This window comes from Plecotus auritus (assembly GCF_963455305.1).
Source record: "Plecotus auritus genome assembly, chromosome: 6".
NCBI classification, from domain to species: Eukaryota; Metazoa; Chordata; class Mammalia; order Chiroptera; family Vespertilionidae; genus Plecotus; species Plecotus auritus.
In genome coordinates, this window is record NC_137773.1 from 78,780,893 (window position 1) to 78,801,606 (window position 20,714).

Genomic DNA, 20,714 nt, shown 5'->3' on the forward strand with positions numbered 1-20,714 from the left:
GCGTATATGTTTACCAGAGTTATTTCTTCTTGTTGGATTGCTCCCTTTAGTATTATGAAGTGGCTTTCCTTATCTCTTGTTATGTCCTTCACTTTGAGATCTAATTTGTCAGATATAAGTATTGCTACCCCAGCTTTTTTTTCAGTTCCATTTGCCTGGAAAACCTTTTTCCATCCCTTCACCCTCAGTCTGTGTGAGTCTTTTTTTCTGAGGTGGGTTTCTTGTAGACAGCAGATATATGGGTTGTGTTTTCTTATCCAATCCGTTACCCTATGTCTTTTGATTGGGGCATTTAATCTCTTTACATTTAAAGTTATTATTGATAGGTGTTTATTTGTTGCCATTTTTATTCTTAACCCTGTGTTCCTTCTTTGCTTCCTATTTCTTTTTTTTTTTTTTTACAGCAGACCCTTTAGCATTTCTTGCATTGTTGGTTTGGTGGTAATAAATTCCCTTAGCCTTTTTTGTTTGTGAAGCTCCTGATTTCACCTTCAATTTTGATTGATAGCCTTGCTGGGTACAGTATTCATGGATTCAGACCCTTCCTTTGCATGACTTTTTATATTTCATTCCATTCCCTTCTGCCCTGATGAGTTTCTGTTGAGAAATCAGTCGCTAGTCTGATGGGGGTTCCTTTGTAGGTAACTTTCTGTCTCTCTCTGGCCGCTTTTAAGATTCTTACTTTGTAACAGCATGCATTACAATTTAATTATAATGTGCCTTGGCGTTGGTCTTTTGGGGTTCATTTTGCTAGGGATTCTGTGAGCTTCTTGGATTTGTGTGCATTTTTCTTCCCTATATCAGGGAAGTTTCTGTCATTATTTCTTCAGTTTTTCTATTCCTTGCTCAATTTCCTCTCCTTCTGGAACCCTTATTATGTGGATGTTGTTTTGTTTCCTGTTGTCCCAAAGTTCCCTTAGGCTCTCCTCCTGCTTTTTAATGTTTTTTTTTTTTTTCTAGAAGCTGCTCTACTTGGGTATTTTTTCCTACCTTGTCTTCTAGCTCACTGATGTGGTCCTCTGCTTCTAGTCTACTCTTGATGCTTTCTGTTGAGTTCTTTACCACAGCGATGTCATTTTTCATTTCTTCTTGGTTCTTACTCGTATTGTCGAATTTGTCTTCCATTCTTTTCAGCCACCTTATGACCATTTCTCTGAATTCTTTCTCTGGCAGGTTGCTTGCCTCCATTTCGTTTACTTCCTTTTCTGGTGATGCCTGCTTTTCTTTCATATGTGGGCTGTTTCTTTGACTCCCCATGGTCTCTCTTCTCCAGGTGTCTGGTTTTGTAGTTCTCTCTCTCCTGCGTTGATTTAAAGACACAAAATACAACAGAACAGGGTACAATGCACAAGGCACTGAACAGAAATGTATTCACGATATTAATAACCCCAAATAAAGGTGACCACCAGAGAAAGGAAAATTAGAGGATAGGAGAGAAAAAAGAAAAAAAATAAAAGAAAGAAAGAAAGGAGTCCAAAAATGAAATTGGGAAAAGGAAAAAAAAAGTAAGAGAGATAAGAAAGAGAATACGAAAGTAGAGGGGAACAAACTATATATAGGGGGAGAAAACTCCAATAGAACAGCCACTAATCCCAACAAATCCCAGCAACAAGTACCTGGAGATGAATACAAACTATAACCAACAACTAATACCAAGCAAGGCGAGGGAAAACAGAAGGAAAAAACAAAAACAAAACAAACATACAAAAAAGAATAAGCAAAACAATCTCACAAACAAGCATAAAAAATTGTTATAATCAACAATCAAGCAAATAACAACAAAAGGACAGAGAGAAAAACAATTTTTGGATAATGAAGACAGAAGAGAGAGGTGTGTATGGACTTGGAGCAGGGGATTGGAAATTAGATATATAAATAGGGTGAAATTTTAACAGTGGATAAAAAGAAAGAATAGGGAAAATCTAAAGCAGGAAAAGGTTAGGAGAAACAGGACAACAAAAGGGGAAAAGTTAGGAGGAGAGTAATGGCATAAAGGTAAAGTTGAGATAGAGTAAAATGATGCTAAAGGGAAGATGAAAATAGAATGTAGAACACTAATCCCAAAGTAAAATAAAGAGAAAATAAAATGATACTTTTTTTAAAAAAAAATGTAAAATAGTAGTAGTAATAATACTGATTGAAAATAAAAATGTAATAATCAAAAAGGTAAAATCAAGTGAGGAAAAAAGAAAAAAATAGTTTCTTAAGTAAAAGATAAAAAAAAAAAAGTGCAGTAGTGAAGGTCATTCACTTCCTCTACTGTTCTGTTTGGCACACCTGTTTCCTAGTCAGGACAGTATTGCAGTTCCCTGTGTTCCACTGCTCCTCAGTGTTGTAAGCCAGTCCTGATTTTTAAGCAGACAGTGTGTCTTATTTTCTCGTATTCTTTTATTTGTGTTTACACAAGAGTCAATTTGTGATTCAACCCCTGGGTGGCAGTGTTTCTGGATTGACCTCCGGGTCTATAAGTCCTCTCTAGCCAGTGCTTAGATCCTGCTTTCTCTGTGGCATTCAGTACCGGTTTGTGGGTTGCCCCAGAGCTGGTTCTCTGATGGTTATTCCCCACTCTGATCCCCAGGTTCCAGAAAAACAACCTTCCCCTGCAGTCTTTTAGGGTGTCCCCAATTGGGTGATCCTATGTATTGGGCTTAGTACTCAGAAGCAAGGATTTAAAGGAAAAAGAAAAAACAAAACAAACAAACAAAAAAAGAGCCAGCGTAAGTGTGCGAAGTCCAGGGCTGCATGCAAGTCTGTGCAGTCTTTTTTTCCCCCTTGGGTCTAAGGCAAGCAGCTGGCACACTTTTAAAATTTTTAGGCTGTCCTTTTGCATCAGATCAAAATGGGTTGCTTTTAAGAGTTCCTTTCTGTTAGCAGCTCTGAGGCCCCCTTCCACATTCATGGATCACGCCAGCCCCAACAGCCATGGATTTTTCTAGGCGCAGACTTCCCCTGGTCCTCCAGCTCCCGCAGTGCGTGCGTTTCTCTCTCCTGCCGGGAGCAGAGACCACACCTTATCCCAGGCAAAATCTGACCTTTCCGTGGTGGAGTGTAGAGCTCCTCTGAATCAGTGTGTTTGCGCCAATTGGGGACCGGTGTTCTGGGGTTTGCAGCTGTTCGGTGGGTGCCGCAGTTGTAGATTTTCAGGCTTCCGATAACATCCACTTTCCCCTTCAAGATGGCGCGGTCTCCGCATCTGAGCCGGTCGCTCCAGGAGGGAACCCAGCAGCAGTGGGGGCTGCCCAGTCAGGGCAGCCCCGTCCAGCAGTCCTCCACCGTCGCCTGGATTATAGCTGTCCCTCAACTCACCAACAAACACTCCCCGTGCAACCCACAGCTGTTCTTTCTATCTGCTCTGGGACAAGGCTCGGGACACGTCTGTCTATTCTGCCGCCATTTTTTCCTTTGTGCCCAACTTAGCTTTTTTATAGACTTAATTTCATGGTTTTAGGAAATGTTTGTTACTTCCATCAGATATTTTGTTCCTTATGATTTTAAACTGGGATGCTGATAACCTGCCATCCACAAAGGTGTGGTTTAGGACAGAGATCTTCAAATTATTTTGCTCACATATCCTCTAAGGGAATTTTGAAAAGCTGTACACCCTAGCTCACATTTTTATATCAGCATCTATAATGTTTTTAATCATAGCTTCAAATTGTTGCAAATTGTAATTTCTGTCCTATTGGGAAATATAGGCATTAAAAAAAACACCCATTACATTCGTCCCAAATGTATTCAGTAGATAAATACCAGAGCAATTTGATACCCATTGTCATCTATTTAGAAATATACAAACAAGTTCTTAATAGTCAGAAATATTAATATTTCATAGTTCCTTTTCCTCTGAAATAATATTTTGATTGTGTATACTCCATAGTATTTTATGTTAATACTAGAGGCCTGGTGCACGAAATTCGTGCACGGTGGGGGGGGGGGGGTGTCCCTCAGCCCAGCCTTCACCCTCTCCAATCTGGGATCCCTCTCACAATTCAGGACTGCTGGCTCCCAACCTCTCACCTGCCTCTGCCTGATTGCCCCTAACCGCTTCTGCCTGCCAGCCTGATCACCCTCTAACCACTCCCCTGCCAGCCTGATCGATGCCCAACTGCTCCCCGGCCGGCTCGATTGCCCCTAACTGCCCTCCTCTGCTGGCCCGGTCACTCCTAACTGCCCTCCCTGATTGCCCACAACTGCCCTCCTGTGCAGGCCTGGTTCCCCCCAACTGCCCTCCCCTGAAGGCCTGGTCCCCCCCAACTGTCCTCCCCTGCAGGCCTGGGTCTCCCCCCAACTGCCCTCCCTTGCTGGCCTGGTGACCCCCAACTGCTCTCCTCTGCTGGCCTGGTCACCTCTATCTGGCCACAACTGCCCTCCCCTGCAGGCCATCTTGTGGTGGCCATCTTGTATCCACATGGGGCCAGCCATCTTGTGTCTTGGAGTGATGGTCAATTTGCATATTACTTTTTTATTAGATAGGATATTTTTTTGCTTAAACTTTTAAAAATTCTTCATCCTATCATATTTTTCTGCCACAAAACAGATACATATAAATTTTTTATTTGTTTCTAATAAACTCAAGGCTTTAAATATAAATATTTTTCCTTTGGATTAAGTTGTTATTTTAATTAGTAGATTATAGTTGCTAAAACCAGGAAATATGTTATAAATTTTGATAAATAATTATTGGAACAGTAAAATCTTTTTGGAAGTGTCTCTCTTGGTGACATAGATTGGTGTGTGGAGATGGGCTGCTTTCACTGCTTTGATTAAAGGATGCTTCCCTGACATTAGTACTTTGGCTTGTTCCTATTTATCTTTGCCTTTCTTTTGTAAAGTGGGTGGAGGACATGTGGGAGAAGTGGAGAAGGAGAAGCAGACTGATGCATCCACTCCAAATCAGAGCAGTTTTAGGAAAGAGTGCATGTGGACAAATAGAAGCTGATTCCCCAGAGGTCTGTCCTTGCCCAGACATGCTTTGGGAAATCTGTGTATTGGGAAGATGGAGAAGATAGATCCCCAGTAATTCTTACATCCTCCAAAATGGGAGAGCAGCTCTGCTAGGGACACAGTGTAGTGGTTAAGAATGCACACTCTCACTCGTATCTGCCTGTATTTGAACCCCATCATAGCCCCCTCCTAGATGTGCCTTATTTAACCCATTGTGTGTGTGTTTCTATGCAGTTTTAGCACATGTATAGATTCATATGGCCACTGCCACAATCAAGATACAGGATTGTTTCATCACTACAAAAGAGCTGCCTCATGCTGCCTCTGTATTCACATCCATCTTCCACCCCTCTGACCTCCAACACCCTACTTTCATCTCTGTCTCCTGGAAACCATTCATTAGTTCCCCCTCTCTGAAGTTTGGTTGTTTCAAGAATGTTAAATTTAATCATATTGTATGTAGGTTGACCTTTCTCACTAAGCATACTGCCCTTGAGGTCCATCCAGGATGTTGCGCATATCAATAGCTTATTGCTCTTTATTGCGGGGTAGTGTTCCAAAATAAGGGTACCCCAGAATTTGTTCAGCCATTCACCCATTGGAGGAATTTTGGGTTATATCCAGTATTTTACTATTATGAATAAGGCTGTTATGTACTTTGGTATATAGATTTTTGTGTGAACACACATTTTCATTTCCTCAAAGACTGTATACACTTCTGGAAAATAGCCTTGCTTGATTCATAGTATACAGTTTAAGAAGAATTTCTAATCATTTGGTTAGAATTCAATAATAAGGGATAGGGTTTCCAAAGATTTTATTTAAATAAGACCATGTCACTGTAAGAGAATAAATGAGAATGGATTACAGAGAGTTTAATGTAATGCTTTTCCTTTTTTTTTTTTTTTAAGACTCCTCAGACAGCAAGGAGAAGAAATCTTTCAGCCTTGAGGAAAAGTCCAAAGTCTCCAAAAACCGTGTTCATTATAAGAAATTCACAAAAGGTAAAATTAAGCATTTCTTCATTTGTTATTGATATCTCTGTGTTCCCACTGGGTTTCTTAACGCAGTTTTAGCTCTTTGCCAACATGATGTCTTGTTTTACATTCAAAATGGGAAATTATGGATAGCCTGACTGGGTGGATCTAAAGTGGTGCTCAAGTTTCAGTATTTATTGTTAGTCTACTGGGGATCTGGTTAGAGTGCATCAGATTCATTAGCTCTGAGGTGGAGCAAAGCTGGAAGTCAACTTGCTATTTAGAGGCAAAAAGGGATTTTAAATGGCTAAATCAGGAAATAATTATAATTAATTGCTCAACATTTTTAGTTACATTTTCTTGTTTTTCAGAGTTTAATGTTGGTGTTGAATAGTTCCTAACATTTTTCAATTTAGAGAATTATGCTCTGTAATGAGATCTCCAGTATGAGAAATCTCACTTCCCAGTTGATCTTTATATTATCCTACATCTTTTTTTCATTTTATGGAGTGTTAACTTAGGCATTCCTTTGTCATTGCAAAGATAGTGTTAGAAAACATGTTTGAGAACTGGGTGGTAAATCCTATCTTCCTCCATGACACCTCCCCACTCCCCAAGTCAATTGTGCATGCAGTTGTCCTCTTTAACCACTAGGTGTCGGTCTTGCATTGTAAGACACAATTTAAGGAGACCTCATCTACTCCCCAAATGTTTTCCCAGAAAACAGTATTCTGCATTAAGTGCACTTTCCAGGCAGAGAAGCCTATTTATTGCATAATATACTTAAAGTATTAAATATGATGATAATATATGTTGTAATAACCAGTCACAATTTGATGGTTCTTTTATGGGAGATTGGATATACACACCCATCTCTTTGCTTTAGTCTTGTTGACATGATTGGGAATTCCCTAACTCCTAGAACCTACCTGAATAGCAGTGGGAGCTGAAATTCACACCAATTTAAACTACTAATTGTGGTTCTCACTGGGGCACAGGACCCCAAACGGTAGGAATGAGATTGTTGTAAATGAGAGCCCACGGCAGAGCTGAATGGAGTGGGGAGCTGACTAGCTTCAGGAATGTGTGCAAGGAGACACTGGTGCTTCCTTTTGGCCCATCCCAGTGGGTGTGGTATGTATGGCTCTTCCTGTCATCCCTCTTTCTCTCAGGCTAGAACCTCTGTGGTTTTTCTCTATGGCTTCCAATCAGGGTTTCTCTCCACCCCAACCTGCTGCAGGACAGAAGACAGGCCTTGCTGGCACTTCAGTCCTTTTGAGGAGAGGCTGAAGGTCAGTTCATGCACAAGCCCTTAAATGTCCCTCCTTTTCTCATTAGACCCTATAGGAAAAAAAGAGATACAGCAGAAGAGTACTGAGCAAATTCGTGACATTAAAAGTGTGCCTGTATCTTTTGGACAGTATGACATTGTTTTAAGCTTTCACTTTTGCAAATAAAATCTTCTAATTTTCTTTTAGTACCCGACTACATGCATGAGTTCATCTGAAGCATTTGCTGAAGCCAGGATAAACCTCATTAATCTACTTTAATCTAATGGGTGCCGGGAGTATCTGCTTTCTATTTCTCTATTTCTAGTTAAGCCACTCCCTTGCCAGGTGACCCTGTCAACCTGCGTGGTGTGTTGTGCCTTCATTCTTTCTCTTTTAAGATGAGGTGTGCCTACTTATTAGCCTTGCTTGGGGAGGCGGGGACATTGGTATGCAGGGAAGAGAGTTCCAGATATATTGTGAGAAAGTAGAGGGGACTGAGTGAGAAAACAGAAATGCAGATTGGGAATAAGTAGAAAGATGGGAAAAGGAGGCAGAAATCCAAGTAATGAAGAAGACAACTATTTCCCATCCATCTTAACAATATACAGGGGAAGATTATTTTAAAGTTCTTTATATGCATAAAACAAATTTGTTCTTGTAGAACCACTATTGTCACTGGCTATGAATGATAAACTCTGTTTCCTCTAAGATAGGCTGTCTTAGGTCGCAGGAAACCTGGTGCTGGCCGTCACTCTCTCAGACATCCCTTAACCACCTTCCTTCTTTCAGACTCAGTTTCCTCTTTTGTAAAGTGAGGAAAGATTTTTAAGACATTATTGAGTTCTAAAATAGGTTCTGTTTTATGACTTATTAGTAATGACCCCATTGTATGGAACTTTTGATTGTTCAGCATTATGGATAATAAGGATTTTAGCCTGTGGGTATGCTCATAATGAAAGTAATTGACTTATTGGATGAGGATGATTCGTATTGTAACTTTGTCTGTGGTCCAGGAAATTAAAACATGGGAAGGTGGCATTTTATTTAGCTTAGTGTGAAGAGTGAAGATAAAGGTTTTATTTTAGTTAGATTACAGTAGCAAATAGCATTATAAAATTTGCTATTGCATCAGTATTGGCAACCATTTTAGTTCTGATACATTATTTCTTTCTCTAGTCCCAAGTTTATAATTTTAATTTGAAATAATTTATTAAATAATTAAAAAAGTTAATTTCATCTATATTTATTTAAAAGCCTAACTTCAGCATGGTTTCTTTTAATTTGAAAATAGTTTGGCAATGACATACCTGTAGAGAGGAAAATTTATAAATAGGGAAAATATCAATTTCTATAAAACCATTTTTTATATACAGTGAGCAGTTGTTGAGAGCATTGCTTTATCGCCCACTCCTGCCCCTTGTTGTGCAATGGGTAGATAAAAAGTTGCTTATTAAACTATAGTGTACAACTTCATCGTGGTAACTTACTCAGAGTTCTTATCCCTGTGACTATCTATAGTATTTGTAGATTTTGCTTCTTAAACAAGGAAACTGCACAGGTCCTGATAGTTGTCTTGCTAGTCTGGAAACACAAACTGTAGTACATCTAGCATGGTTAACTCCTCCCCTCCTCCTACAGTTGGACTCTGGTCTCCTCTTCCGATTTTTTTTACATTTAAATATAAAGTAGCACCATCTCAAAAAATTTTGACTCTCTTATTATTTCACCTTCTGCTCCGATTCTTTCCCGTTTCCTGGTTTCTGACATTATCCTTGCAGGGAAGTTGCCATAATCTCTGTCCTAGGCTTGTCAGTATCAGGTGTTTTCATTGAAAAAAAACACCAAAAAAACCCAAAATATAATATTGTTTGTTTTATACTTCTTGATTGGGGAATTCATATGAATTTTCTAAGCAAGTGAAGCTACCTACATGCCCTTTAATTTTTTATGATAATCAACCTATTTCTCAAACCTGCATTCTTTACCCTTGCCCATTTACTCTGAGTAGAAAAACTCAGGTTTTTTGCACCACAGTTATAATATAGTGCTATAATACAATTTTCTCTTTAGAACTTGCTGGGTTCTATGTGACTTCTGCCCTTAAACTAAAAGGCTTCAAATCTCTGTGATTCTTAAGTTCTTAAGTTTTTTTTCCATAGTGTCCTTTGCTTCCCGTGTAAACTTCTTGATGTACATGTGTCTACCAATAGCAGTAACATTCCTCCCTTCCAATTTTTTACTCTTGATAGATTGGAAAACCTGATACTCATCGTTGTTAGGAAAACAGCTAAAATGATCATAAAGTGCTTTTTCATCTGCTCATCCTTTCATGGACCTTTGTTATATCATCTTGACCACTGGAAGCACTGTTTCCTGGTTCTTGAAATGTTATGGCCAATTGAAGATTGATAGATATGTGAACCAAATCCAGACAGACAACATATTTCCTAGTCTGTTCAATTTCTGATTGCCATTTTCTCTGAGATCTAAGCTTATCAGCAGTATTTCCTGTGATTTGACTGTCAGTCAGAATTGAGACCAAGAAGCTTTTAAGCTCTTTTTTAATATGAATATTTTGCCTGGCTGGCGTAGTTCAGTGGTTGAGCATCAGCCTGTGTGATCCAGGAGATCACAGTTCGATTTCCAGTCAGGGCACATGCCCGGGTAACAGGCTTGATCCCCGGTGTGGGGTGTGCAGGATACAGCTGATCAGTGATTCTCTCTCATCATTGGTGTTTCTATCTCTCACTCCCTCTCCCTTCCTTTCTGAAATCAATAAAAATATATTTTTTAAAATACGTATATTTTATTTAAATGTGGCCATAAATTTATAGCATTTATTAACTATTCAACCAGGACTGTTAACTAATAACTATTTCAATATTGCTTCCATCTTCCATTTTTATCTACCTTAAAGTTCCTTCCCTCGGTCTCTGACTCTTAATTCTTCTCTGTGTTTTGTTTTCCAGATCAAGTCCAGAGCAAAGCCTGTAACAATCCTGGTTTCTACATTTACTTAAGTGAACTTTGCTAAAGGATAAAAATGTCTGATACAAGAACTAATCACCAACACTGTAGAAATACTTGCACCTTCATTGGTACAGCTCACTGTCTCTACCAGCCTGGCAGTTTTCCCTTCGATTTTGAGATTTGCTTTTCATCTCTGTTTTAAAATTGTAATCTTGCATGTACCCTCTTTTCCCGAATCCTTCCAGCATTCCTTTTAGTTGCATTGCTGTAAAAGAGATCTTTATTTGCTTTTCTTTTGAAGTATCTGTTCCAATTCAAAAGATAGTTTACAGTAGATGACCAATACATATTTTGAACTAAGGACAACTCCTTTTCCTGAAATAGAAACTGCCACCCTGAATGTGCTCTGCTTATGCTTATGACAAAGATAAGAATAGATCTCTAGACCTGCTGGAGGGTTTGTCCACCTCTCACCTCCACCGCCAATTTTATTCCCCCCACTTCTGGTTTATTTTCTGAGTTCCTATCTGGATGTGCTTCATTTTGTTCTAAAGTTGGTTTCCTTTGGGGTATTTTGTCTGGGTTCTACTAAATAATCTCTTAGAACCAGGAAGCCTTCCTTTCTAGCTCAGCAGGAAAGGAGAGAGCAGCGTAGAACCACAGAGGAGCATGTTCTTCCGGATGGGAACAGGTCGTACTGACTGGACCGTTGAAATTGCTGCCTATGAAACTGGTTTTGGCACCTGGCTTTGCATTAATCGAAGGGTGTTTTGTTTTTTTAATTTCATGGAGTCACTGAGCAATATCATATTTGAATGCCCCAGTGATAGTCAGTGAACTAGAACCTTCTGGGTCATGACATTACTTTGCCAAGTCAATTTTGCTACAGGAAACCAAGAAGTGAGTCTGACAGTGGAACTCGGGCTTCCAACTCAAAATGAAAATTCCTGTGTCTAACCCAGAGCCTACTCCCCCAGAACCTTAAGACTTAAATGTAAGCAGTTACATTTTAAAAGGCATTTACCTGAACTTGACAAATGGGAATGGATTTGGTCGACTGCTCACAGAGTATTTTTGGTAGAAGTGGAAATTCCAAAAAGTGAATTTTAAATTACTTGGTTTGTGGTTTGAAGTTAAGTTAGAGTTTAACAATTTTAAGAAGAATCATGGGTCTTTTGGCTGTTTTTGTGAGAAGTCATTTCATTTCCTGCTTTTATCGTGTATCCTATTATTTAAAGCTGATATAGCACTCTTTCACCCTCATCCAGGACTTTTTATTTGCATTTATTCTTTTTAAATTTTCAGTTATTCAGTAACTATTGAGCTCCTGCATGTCAAATGCAGTGTGTCCTCATTCATATGTGCATGTACGGTTTTGAAGTTCTCTATCCAGCAACATTTTCTAGTCTGCATTTCATGATCCTACATAAGTAGCTCGTGTCTCCTTGAAGTCAGTAAGATCTGTTTTGTACATGGGGGATCCAGAGACACAGAAACAGCACCTTGAAGGTGTGCCAGGAGTGGAGCCGGCTTTAGAATTTAGTTCTCCTCTCAGTCTCCACGCTCTTAGTTGTTTCCACCATTAAGAGAATGTCAGCAGTCCTGGTTCTCAAACATTTATTTGATTTTAAGTTACTTTAAAATTTCATGTTATTAGTTAGTTAAAGAATTGTCATCTGTGCAGGGGAGACAGAAGTCAGTAGTTTACAGATGGTTTCTTTTTAAAAACTCATTTTGCTTTCAGGAGTTCCACAGCTCATGTTTGTGCTCTGTCTGGTAGAAAAATTGGTGTGACTCAAAGGCACCATGTTGTTTTTCCAGGGAAGGATCTATCATCTCGGAGCAGAACAGATCTGGACTGCGTTTTTGGGAAAAGACAGAGTAAGAAGACTCCTGAGGTATTAAGCTACCATATAGCTGATATGTTCTATTTCCACAGTTTGATTTTCAACTGTGTATAGAACTGTTTATTATGAATAGTAGTTTTCAGACAAAGTTACCAAAAAAAACCAAACCTTTTAGAGGCTTCTAACAAAGGTTAAATGTGAGCCTCCTTAACAGTTGGTAGACAGTATGTTTTATAAGGAATCTCTAAAAAGGATGTGTGTTATCTGGGTTTTATTGTTGTTGTATGAGCTCTAGACTAAACTTGGGGATGAATCCTATGGCTGATTTATTCAAGGGGAAAGTATATCTCTCCCGTCTGCAGGAGAGGGAGGTCGCATGCAGCGATTTTGTTTGCTTTGCTCAGACTGCATCTCTCTATTTGGAATATGGCCTGGGGAGGAAGACCATCACATGTGAACTACAGTTCTGGTCTGTTCCATTTTAAAACATTTTGAAACAGTGTTGGATCAGCATTGAGTCTGGAAAGGATTTAGATGCAGTATTTTTTCCGCTGCATAACACTGTTTGTTTCAGAATTAGAAGATAAGAATAGGGTGATTGAACTATACCTTAAACAGGATGAATCTATAACTCATAATCCTAACTATTAAATTGGGTTGTGCAATATAGCACATTTTTTAGGGACCAGTTTCAACTGTGAGAAACAGCCCTGGATGTAGTTGGGATGTCAATATTAGAATTCTTAAAATATGGATTTTTTTTTAGAGATAATGGGATCACAATATTTAAAATTGATGTTGTCTACAAAAATCTGGAGTATATGGTTGCTACAGCTATTACTCAGCTGATCTATTATGGCATACTTATATTCCTATACTAGTGGCCCAGTGCACAAAATTTCGTGCACTCGGAGGGTCCCTCAACTGGTCCTGTGCCCTATTCCAGTCCGGGAGCCCTTGGGGGATGTCCGACTGCTGGCTTAGGCCTGCTCCCCGGAGTTGGACATCCTTAGCACTGCATGAAGGTGATAGAGGCTCCCGCCACTGCCACCTCGCTTGCCAGCCATGAACCCGGCTTCTGGCTGAGCAGCGCTTCCCCTATGGGAGCACACTGACCATTAGGGGGCAGCTCCTGTGTTGAGCATCTGCCCCCTGGTGGTCAGTGCTCATCATAGTGACTGGTCATTCTGCCATTCGGTCGATTTGCATATTAGCCTTTTATTATATAGGATTGCTTCTTAGCCAAGGCCCTTGGTGACTATAAAATAAAAAAGTCTTGTTTCATTTATTTCTCATATTTCTCCAGACTGACAAATTTCCCCTGGATGATAGTTATTTGTTTCTTAATATTATTTTCAAAGACTTTGGAATGACCAGTTATTAGAAATTTTGGGACTAAATTTTTAGTCTTTTAGCACTTTTCTGACCCTATACCTTTAGCAGTGAGGACAGAGGAAGCAGGCCCCAGAAAGGAAACCTAGGCCACACAGCTTGCCGAGGGGTGGTGCCTGTAGGTCGGCTGAGTCATGCCAAAGGCAGGCGGGTCATTAGGGAGGAGGTGTTCTGATATCAGGTCATGCTGGATGCATCTCATTCTCAAGAGGCTGCTGGAAAGAGCTGAGGTCATCAGACAACCTGTTTCTGGTCACACCTCTTGGTTAGTGTGTGACCTGGATTAGGCCCTCTGCCTGTTCACTAAAGACTTTGCATCTGCCTTATCTCAGTCTTCCTCTCGAACCCCTCCTTTGACCATCGTCAGTAATTCAGGATGGCCAAGGAAACTCACCTCTGCTCTGTCCTAACAGCACCTCCATGGCCACATCCTGCACCTTTTCTTTAGCCCCACGTCCCACCCTGGAGTCCCGATGCTAACCTTTCTGTTCCCACTCTCAGACTAGCATTCCTGCTGCACAGGCTCTTCCAAATCCTCGCATTCTTGGATCCCTTGATCCTCCCTTTTCTCCCTGCTGCCAACCCCCACTACCCCAACCCTCCTCTTCTCCAGCTCACTCTTTGCAATTTTACAGTTGAACAGGTCAGGGAAGGAGATATTACCTATGGGCTTTTGGTAGAATGTGAAAAGAATTTATTTGGTAAGCACAAGAAAGGTTTTTGTTACAGAGATTAGAGGGTTCTAATCCTCAGCGGACATCTACTGGAGGACTTACTGGTGTTAGGTGCCATGAGGTTCTCAACAGTTTGGTGTTACTTGACTTTTTGGTGGTGTGGTAATTTGTGATCATGTTAAAATGAGCCTGTGTTTGAGGAGCTTCAGAAATAATTGCCCACTACTAACCCAGGGAAAATCTATTTGGGTGCAGTTGGTGTAGAAAAGACACACTGTGTTTTGTGCAAAATTTACATCCAGGTACATCTCAGTCTTCATTCCAGTTTGATGTTTTCTTCTGAGAAATCCTGGGATCCTAAGTGTCTGGCAGGGTGGGTTTATGTCCCAGCCCAGCTCTTGATCTGTAGCTGTGGTTCTCAGCAACACTTGCACTCGAATCACCTAAGGAGCATTTTTTAAAAATGCTAATGCCAGGGTTCCACCCCAGACCAGTCAAATCCAAATCTTGGGTTAGGGTCCATGCATAAGTATTAAAAAAGGAAGAAAAAAAAATTTAATTAAAAAAATAAAAAGCCTACCCAGACGATTGAGATGATTATTCTAATGTGTAATAAGGAGTAAGGATTGAGAACCACTAGTCAAAGCCCAGATGTGTAACTATACAGGGTGGGCAAAAGTAGTTTTACAGCTGTTCATAGGAAAAATAATACATTAGTTAATAAATAATAATACAAGAATAAACTGTTTTGCATACTCACAGCTGTAAACCTACTTTTGCCCCACCCTGTATTTGTGGACTTCTGGCTGGAGGGTCACGAGTATTGCCTAGGACAGGGCTTCTCAAATCTTAATGTGTACATAAATCTGGGGATTTTGTTAACCTGCAAATTCTGGTTCGTGAGGGTGGGTGGGACCCAAGATTCTGATTCTCTGGGAGTTCCCAGATGATGATGATGATGGTGGTGGTGGTACTGGTGGTGCTTGCTGCAGGCACCTCACTGAGTAGGCGGGTCGCCGTAGTATTTTACATTTGACATATTCCTGTAGGTATAGATAAGAAAAAGTGATAAAGTGTCTTTAAGTCTAGTTACATTTTCAAACAACAAACTGAAAGTCAGAGATTCTTTTAAATTTTACATATACCAAGATTTTCATATATGGAGTTTGCTTTTATTGAGGCACACCTGAATAAACTGTTGCTAAGAAACCTTACCTGTTAGTTACAACAGCCCTCATAGCCAAAGGCAGAAAGCCTTTGATCAGATCTGTTTGAAAATACAACCTCTTTTGGCTCCTGCTCGCAGTGGGGAAGAATATTGCTTTGTTTTTACTCCTTTGACCCCCATAGCAACATTGGCCTGAATTGTATTTGGCATTGCCAAGGCAAAGGTGCTGCTGCAGGTCACATACTTGAAGAATCTCAGAAGCCATGGCAGCATTGAAGGTTAAAGCAGAAAGGCCTCTCTGGTGCTCTGGATAAGGTGCTGACATTGATGCGGTCCTTGCATCTAGTTTTAAAGAATCTTGGACATTGACCATGTCTCGCTTGGGGCAACATATATCTCTCACAATAACCCATACTTACTAATTTCTACACCCCCTGACTGTTACAATAACAGAATTACAAGTTTATCAATCATCTGTGTGCCAGACATTATGCTAGGCACTTATGATAGTATCTCATTTAATCCTCCGAACAAACCTATGAAGTTGGCATTATTAGCACCTTTTTAGCAACGAGGAAACCGAGGTTCAGAAGTATTTGTTACAGAGCTCCAAAGTGGCACAATGGGATTTATTTATTTATTTATTTTTAAATAAATCTTTATTCAGATTATTACAGGTGTTCCTCTTTTTCCCCCCCCATAGGTCCCCTCCACCTGATTGCCCACCCCACCCCATGCCCTTAACCCCCGCCACTGTCTTCATCCATAGGTGTGAGATTTTTGTCCAATCTCTTCCCGCACCCCTCACATCCCCTTCCCCCTGAGAATTGTCAGTCCACTCCCTTTCTATGTCCCTGATTCTATTATATTCATCAGTCCATTCTGTTCACCAGATTTTTTATTCACTTGATTTTTAGATTCACTTGTTGGTAGGTATGTATTTGTTGTCTTTTTGTTGTTCATAATTTTTATCTTTACCTTTTTCTTCTTCTTCCTCTTCTTAAAGAATACCCTTCAGCATTTCATATAATCCTGGTTTGGTGGTGATGAACTCCTTTAGCTTTTTCTTGTCTGTGAAGCTCTTTATCTGACCTTCAATTCTGAATGATAGCTTTGCTGGGTAGAGTAATCTTGGTTGTAGGGTCTTGCTGTTCATCACTTTGAATATTTCTTGCCACACCCTTCTGGCCTGCATAGTTTCTGTTGAGAAATCAGCTGACAGTCATATGGGTACTTTCTTGTAGGTAACTAACTGTTTTTCTCTTGCTGCTTTCAAGATTCTCTCTTTGTCTTTTGCTTTTGGCATTTTAATTATGATGTGTCTTGGTGTAGTCCTCTTTGGATTCCTCTTATTTGGGGTTCTCTGTGCTTTCTGGACTTGTAAGTCTATTTCTTTCACCAGGTAGGGAAAGTTTTCTCTCATTATTTCTTCTAATAGGTTTTCAATATTTTGCTCTCTCTCTTCTTCTGGCACCCCAATAATTCGGATGTTGGTACGCTTGAAGTTGTCACAGAGGCTCCTTACACTATCTTCATATTTTCGGATTCTTTTTTCTTTTTGTTTTTCTGGTTGGGTGTTTTTTGTTTCCTCATTTCAGATCTTTGGTTTGATTCTTGGGGTCCTTTGATCTACAGTTGAATTTCTATATATTCTTTATTTCAGACAGTGTATGCTTAATTTCTGACTGGTCCTTTTCCATTTTTTTTGGCATTCTCATTAAGATCCTTAAAGGTCTCACTAAGTTCCTCAGAGGTTTTTAGAGGATTTTTGAGTAACCTTATAAATGTGGTTTTGAACTCTATGTCCAGTAGTTTGCTTTCCTCCATTTCTTTCATTCGTGACATGTTTCTTTGTCTCCGCATTTTGCTGCTTCCCTGTGTTGATTGAGTGGTTTTCTGTGGTAGGTGACCAGTGGTTCAGCCTATCACCTGAGGTGGACACTCTTGGTACACCCCTTTGTGGGATGAGTGCAAAGTCTTGGTGTAGTTAAGCCTTGATTGCTGTTGGTACACTGGGAGGAATTGACCTCCAGGCCAATTGGCTGTGAGGACCCGCTGTGTCTATAATGGAAGAACTGCTGTGCTGGAGACACACTTATGGGGCAGGACTTGGCTTCAGTGGTGCTTTGGTGCTCACTGAATCTGCCTCTTGAATGTGTCACTTATGGATGTGAGTAGTTGAAATCTGGTGTCGTCTCACACTGACTACTAGGTACACTAGCTTCTGGATCTCCAATGGGGTGCAGGTCAGCCACTGTCTGAGGCCACGCAGCAGGAGCTACAGCGAGAACTACGGTTTTCTCCTCTTTGCTTGGGGTTTGGAGGTTTTGGAGCTGTCTGACCAGAGCTGCAGTTTATTAGGTTAAGCTGCAATAGGGCAGACCATTAATATGCAAAAGCCACTTCTTGGAGCTTGGGTGTGTTTGTAGATTGTGCGGGGCAGGGTCTCATGGAGTCACTCGGCTAGGGCGTGGCAAACAGCGATGGCTGCCAGTCAGCCGTCTCTGCGTCTCCAAGTCCCCGTGCCCCAGTGCAGTAAATGATTGCTGTGCACACCTCTGCAAGCAAGCCACCCTCACTTTCTGACCCGATGGCAGACAGTCCAGCTTCTCCCCGTAGGAGTTTTGGTCCCCAGCATCTCCCCAGAAACTGGAGTTCAGAGTAATCGGTAGCTTGTCTCCCTTCGGGTTGAAAAAAGCAGCGCTCCCATTCGCCCTCCCGATTCACGCACTTTTGTACCTCAGCTTTTCAGCGCTTGTGCACGTCTCAATGCTCTTTTCTCTTTCCTTCTAGTTGTAGAACTTCCACTTAGCCAGCTTTCCCGTGGTTCTGGGTGATAGATGTTTGGTCTTTTAGTTGTAGTTTTGAAATTGTTGTGTGAGCCAGCAGTTTAGGTGTTTACCTATGCTGCCATCTTGGTTCGCCCCTCACAATGGGATTTAAATCCACAGAGTCCTTTCCCTCTAGCACAACACTGCCAGTGACAATGAACTTTTATTGCATTTTTAAAAATCTACATCTAAATGATTTAGTTGTGCTTTAGAAGTTTTCCTTTAGATTTTTTCAGGGACAAGTAGTTAATACTTTATCATAACTTTGTGGGGAAAATGATTGGCTGTTATTCTCATTTTGCTGAAAATAATGTTTGACTTTTAAAACTTCCGCCTTGCCTTCAGGCAGAGTTGAACGGTTGTGGGTTTAGGGCATGTTACAAATGCCTGGGCCAGCTTTGGGAACGATTTTACTTTGTCATTGGAGCTGTAGCCTGAATTCAGAAAGAGCTAGTGTGAGTTTCTGTGGCATAGATACTGTGTTACTTGTGCATTTTCTGGTCTCTCAAATGAAATGAATGATCTGAATATATTTTATTAAAAAATATCACCAGCTCTTGAATAATAACATGAAAGTTTTCTTTAAGCTTTTAATTTTGAAATAATTATAGACACACAGGAAGTTGCAAAGATATTCAGAGGTTCAGAGGGGTCCAATGTGCCCTTCACCCAGTTATCCCAGTGGTTACATCTGGCATAACTATAGTGCAGATGAAAACCACAAATTCACATTGGTACAATGTTTGTGCATAGTTCTGTGCCACTTTATCACACTTGTGGATCCTGTAACCTTGTTCTCGATTAAGATGCAGACTATCCTCCCACCACAGAGATCTCCCTCATAGTCACTTCCCCTCCCCTACTATCCCTAACCCCAGCAACCACTGTGCCAACAGAAATGTCTATTTGAAGTAGAACATGTGTGAACAGTCTGATCTCTCTCAGTTTGATGCTGAGTCTGCTCATATCAATAATTATCAATACACAGGTTTAAAGGGCTGATTATAGTTTCCATGACCTACCTCCATTGTTATTCATGCTGGATTTTATGTCTTCTATCTATGGGTCTTTAGAAAAAGCCTTGTAGAAAGCAGATTGTTTGATGTTTTTAAAAAGTCCAAACCTCTCAATTAAGTCATTTACTTTAGTAATTTTGGAAATGTATCAAACTGTAAAGTGATATATAAGTACAAAGTGGTATCATCATTATGTGATAGTTTTGTCATCTGTAACACGTTGGTATAGGAAAACTCCTTGGGCAGTACCTTGGGGTGCACTTACTTAGTGAGGTTGGTGAGCTCCTTTAAATTTCATGAAGATGTGTGTGGGCATGTGTACATGTATGTATATAAAGTTCAATGCTTTTATCAGATTTTCAAAGGAGTCCTTGATCCAAAAAAGAGCTTTAAAGTCCAGGACTATGCATAAAAAATCTCTTCCTAGTTAAAATAAAAAAAATCACTTCAAATGAAAATTTTCTTTGTTAGGATAATAGGAGTGAGCCTTGTATTATGTAGTCAAACTGTGCCAGGCCAAGAATCTGAATCCTTAATTTTCCATATAACATATAGAAATAAAATAAAATAACATCAAAATAAAACAATCCAAGCTAAACGTTTACTAAGATGTCTAGGACACATTTATGAAATTTAAATGACACTTTCTATCCTCTCTCTGACCTTCATGCGTCTGATGGAGAAATCTATCTGCTATATTTTTACAGGTGGATTTTTTCATCTATCACATGTGCTGGACAGTGAACCACTTAAAGAGAGAGGGAGGACCTGTGTTGTACTTATTTCTGGGTCCCCAGCATGTGATAAATTCAGTGCTTGGTGCATGGTAGGGATTCAGTAAATTGAAGTCTCATTGTTCTTCTCTTCTTCTAAATGGACTGAATTGCTACTCATGGTTTGTATAGTTTCAAAATTAAATACTTGAAATATTTTGATCAGTAAACAACTATCTCTTCTTTGATAGTAGAAATATTCATCAGCTAATTTCCAATTCTATGCCAAGCACACAGATTTTTGAGAAGAGATTATTGAATGAATGTGCGCTATGCCATTTTATGTTTTTAAAAGTCAATCCCATTTGCCAGAAATGAGCTTTCAGACATTGCACTTCCCTCTAAAATAGTTTTTTATAGGCTTGACTGTTTTCAACGGCTACAGAAGTTAAAGGCTTCCTGTCTTTTCAGGGACTATGTTCACTTTATTGGCACTTGGTGTTCCCTTAAGCCACGAGGCTGCCTAGAGCACTGCTTCCCTAGCCGGATCTGGCTGTTCAGAACTGCTTGTTTAAACAGTGAAAGACCATCACAAACTATCAATTACACTGAAAACTTCTAATAAACTCTTCAGTGTGGGAATGGCTGGTTATATGTTTCCATACATTTTTAATTTTCAAGTCCTTCTTTTCCCCACCATTTTTGTACTATATTAATCAGAAGACAGTAACTCTGGATTGGAGTGCACCTAAATTAGAGGTGTATGCACTTTCTACAGAGACAAAGAAATGATCAATTATATTGAATTGAAATTACTAGGGCCCCTAGAGACCTGCAGCAGGTACTTGTGCTGGCCAGTGTGTGTGTGTGTGTGTGTGTGTGTCTTTTCTCACTTGGTTTGCAAGTTGGAA

At 40.1% G+C, this 20,714-nt stretch overlaps 1 protein-coding gene across 2 annotated transcripts in view; it reads left to right on the forward strand.

Moving 5' to 3' along the window:
* Nucleotides 1–20,714, forward strand: part of PINX1 (PIN2 (TERF1) interacting telomerase inhibitor 1) — a 97,297-nt gene that overhangs the window by 23,210 nt on the left and 53,373 nt on the right. For both annotated transcript variants that reach the window (XM_080676186.1, XM_080676187.1), the window contains 2 exons: nt 5,856–5,948; nt 11,984–12,060. In XM_080676186.1, coding sequence (XP_080532312.1) covers nt 5,856–5,948; nt 11,984–12,060 — 170 coding nt within the window. The remainder of the gene's footprint in view (nt 1–5,855; nt 5,949–11,983; nt 12,061–20,714) is intronic.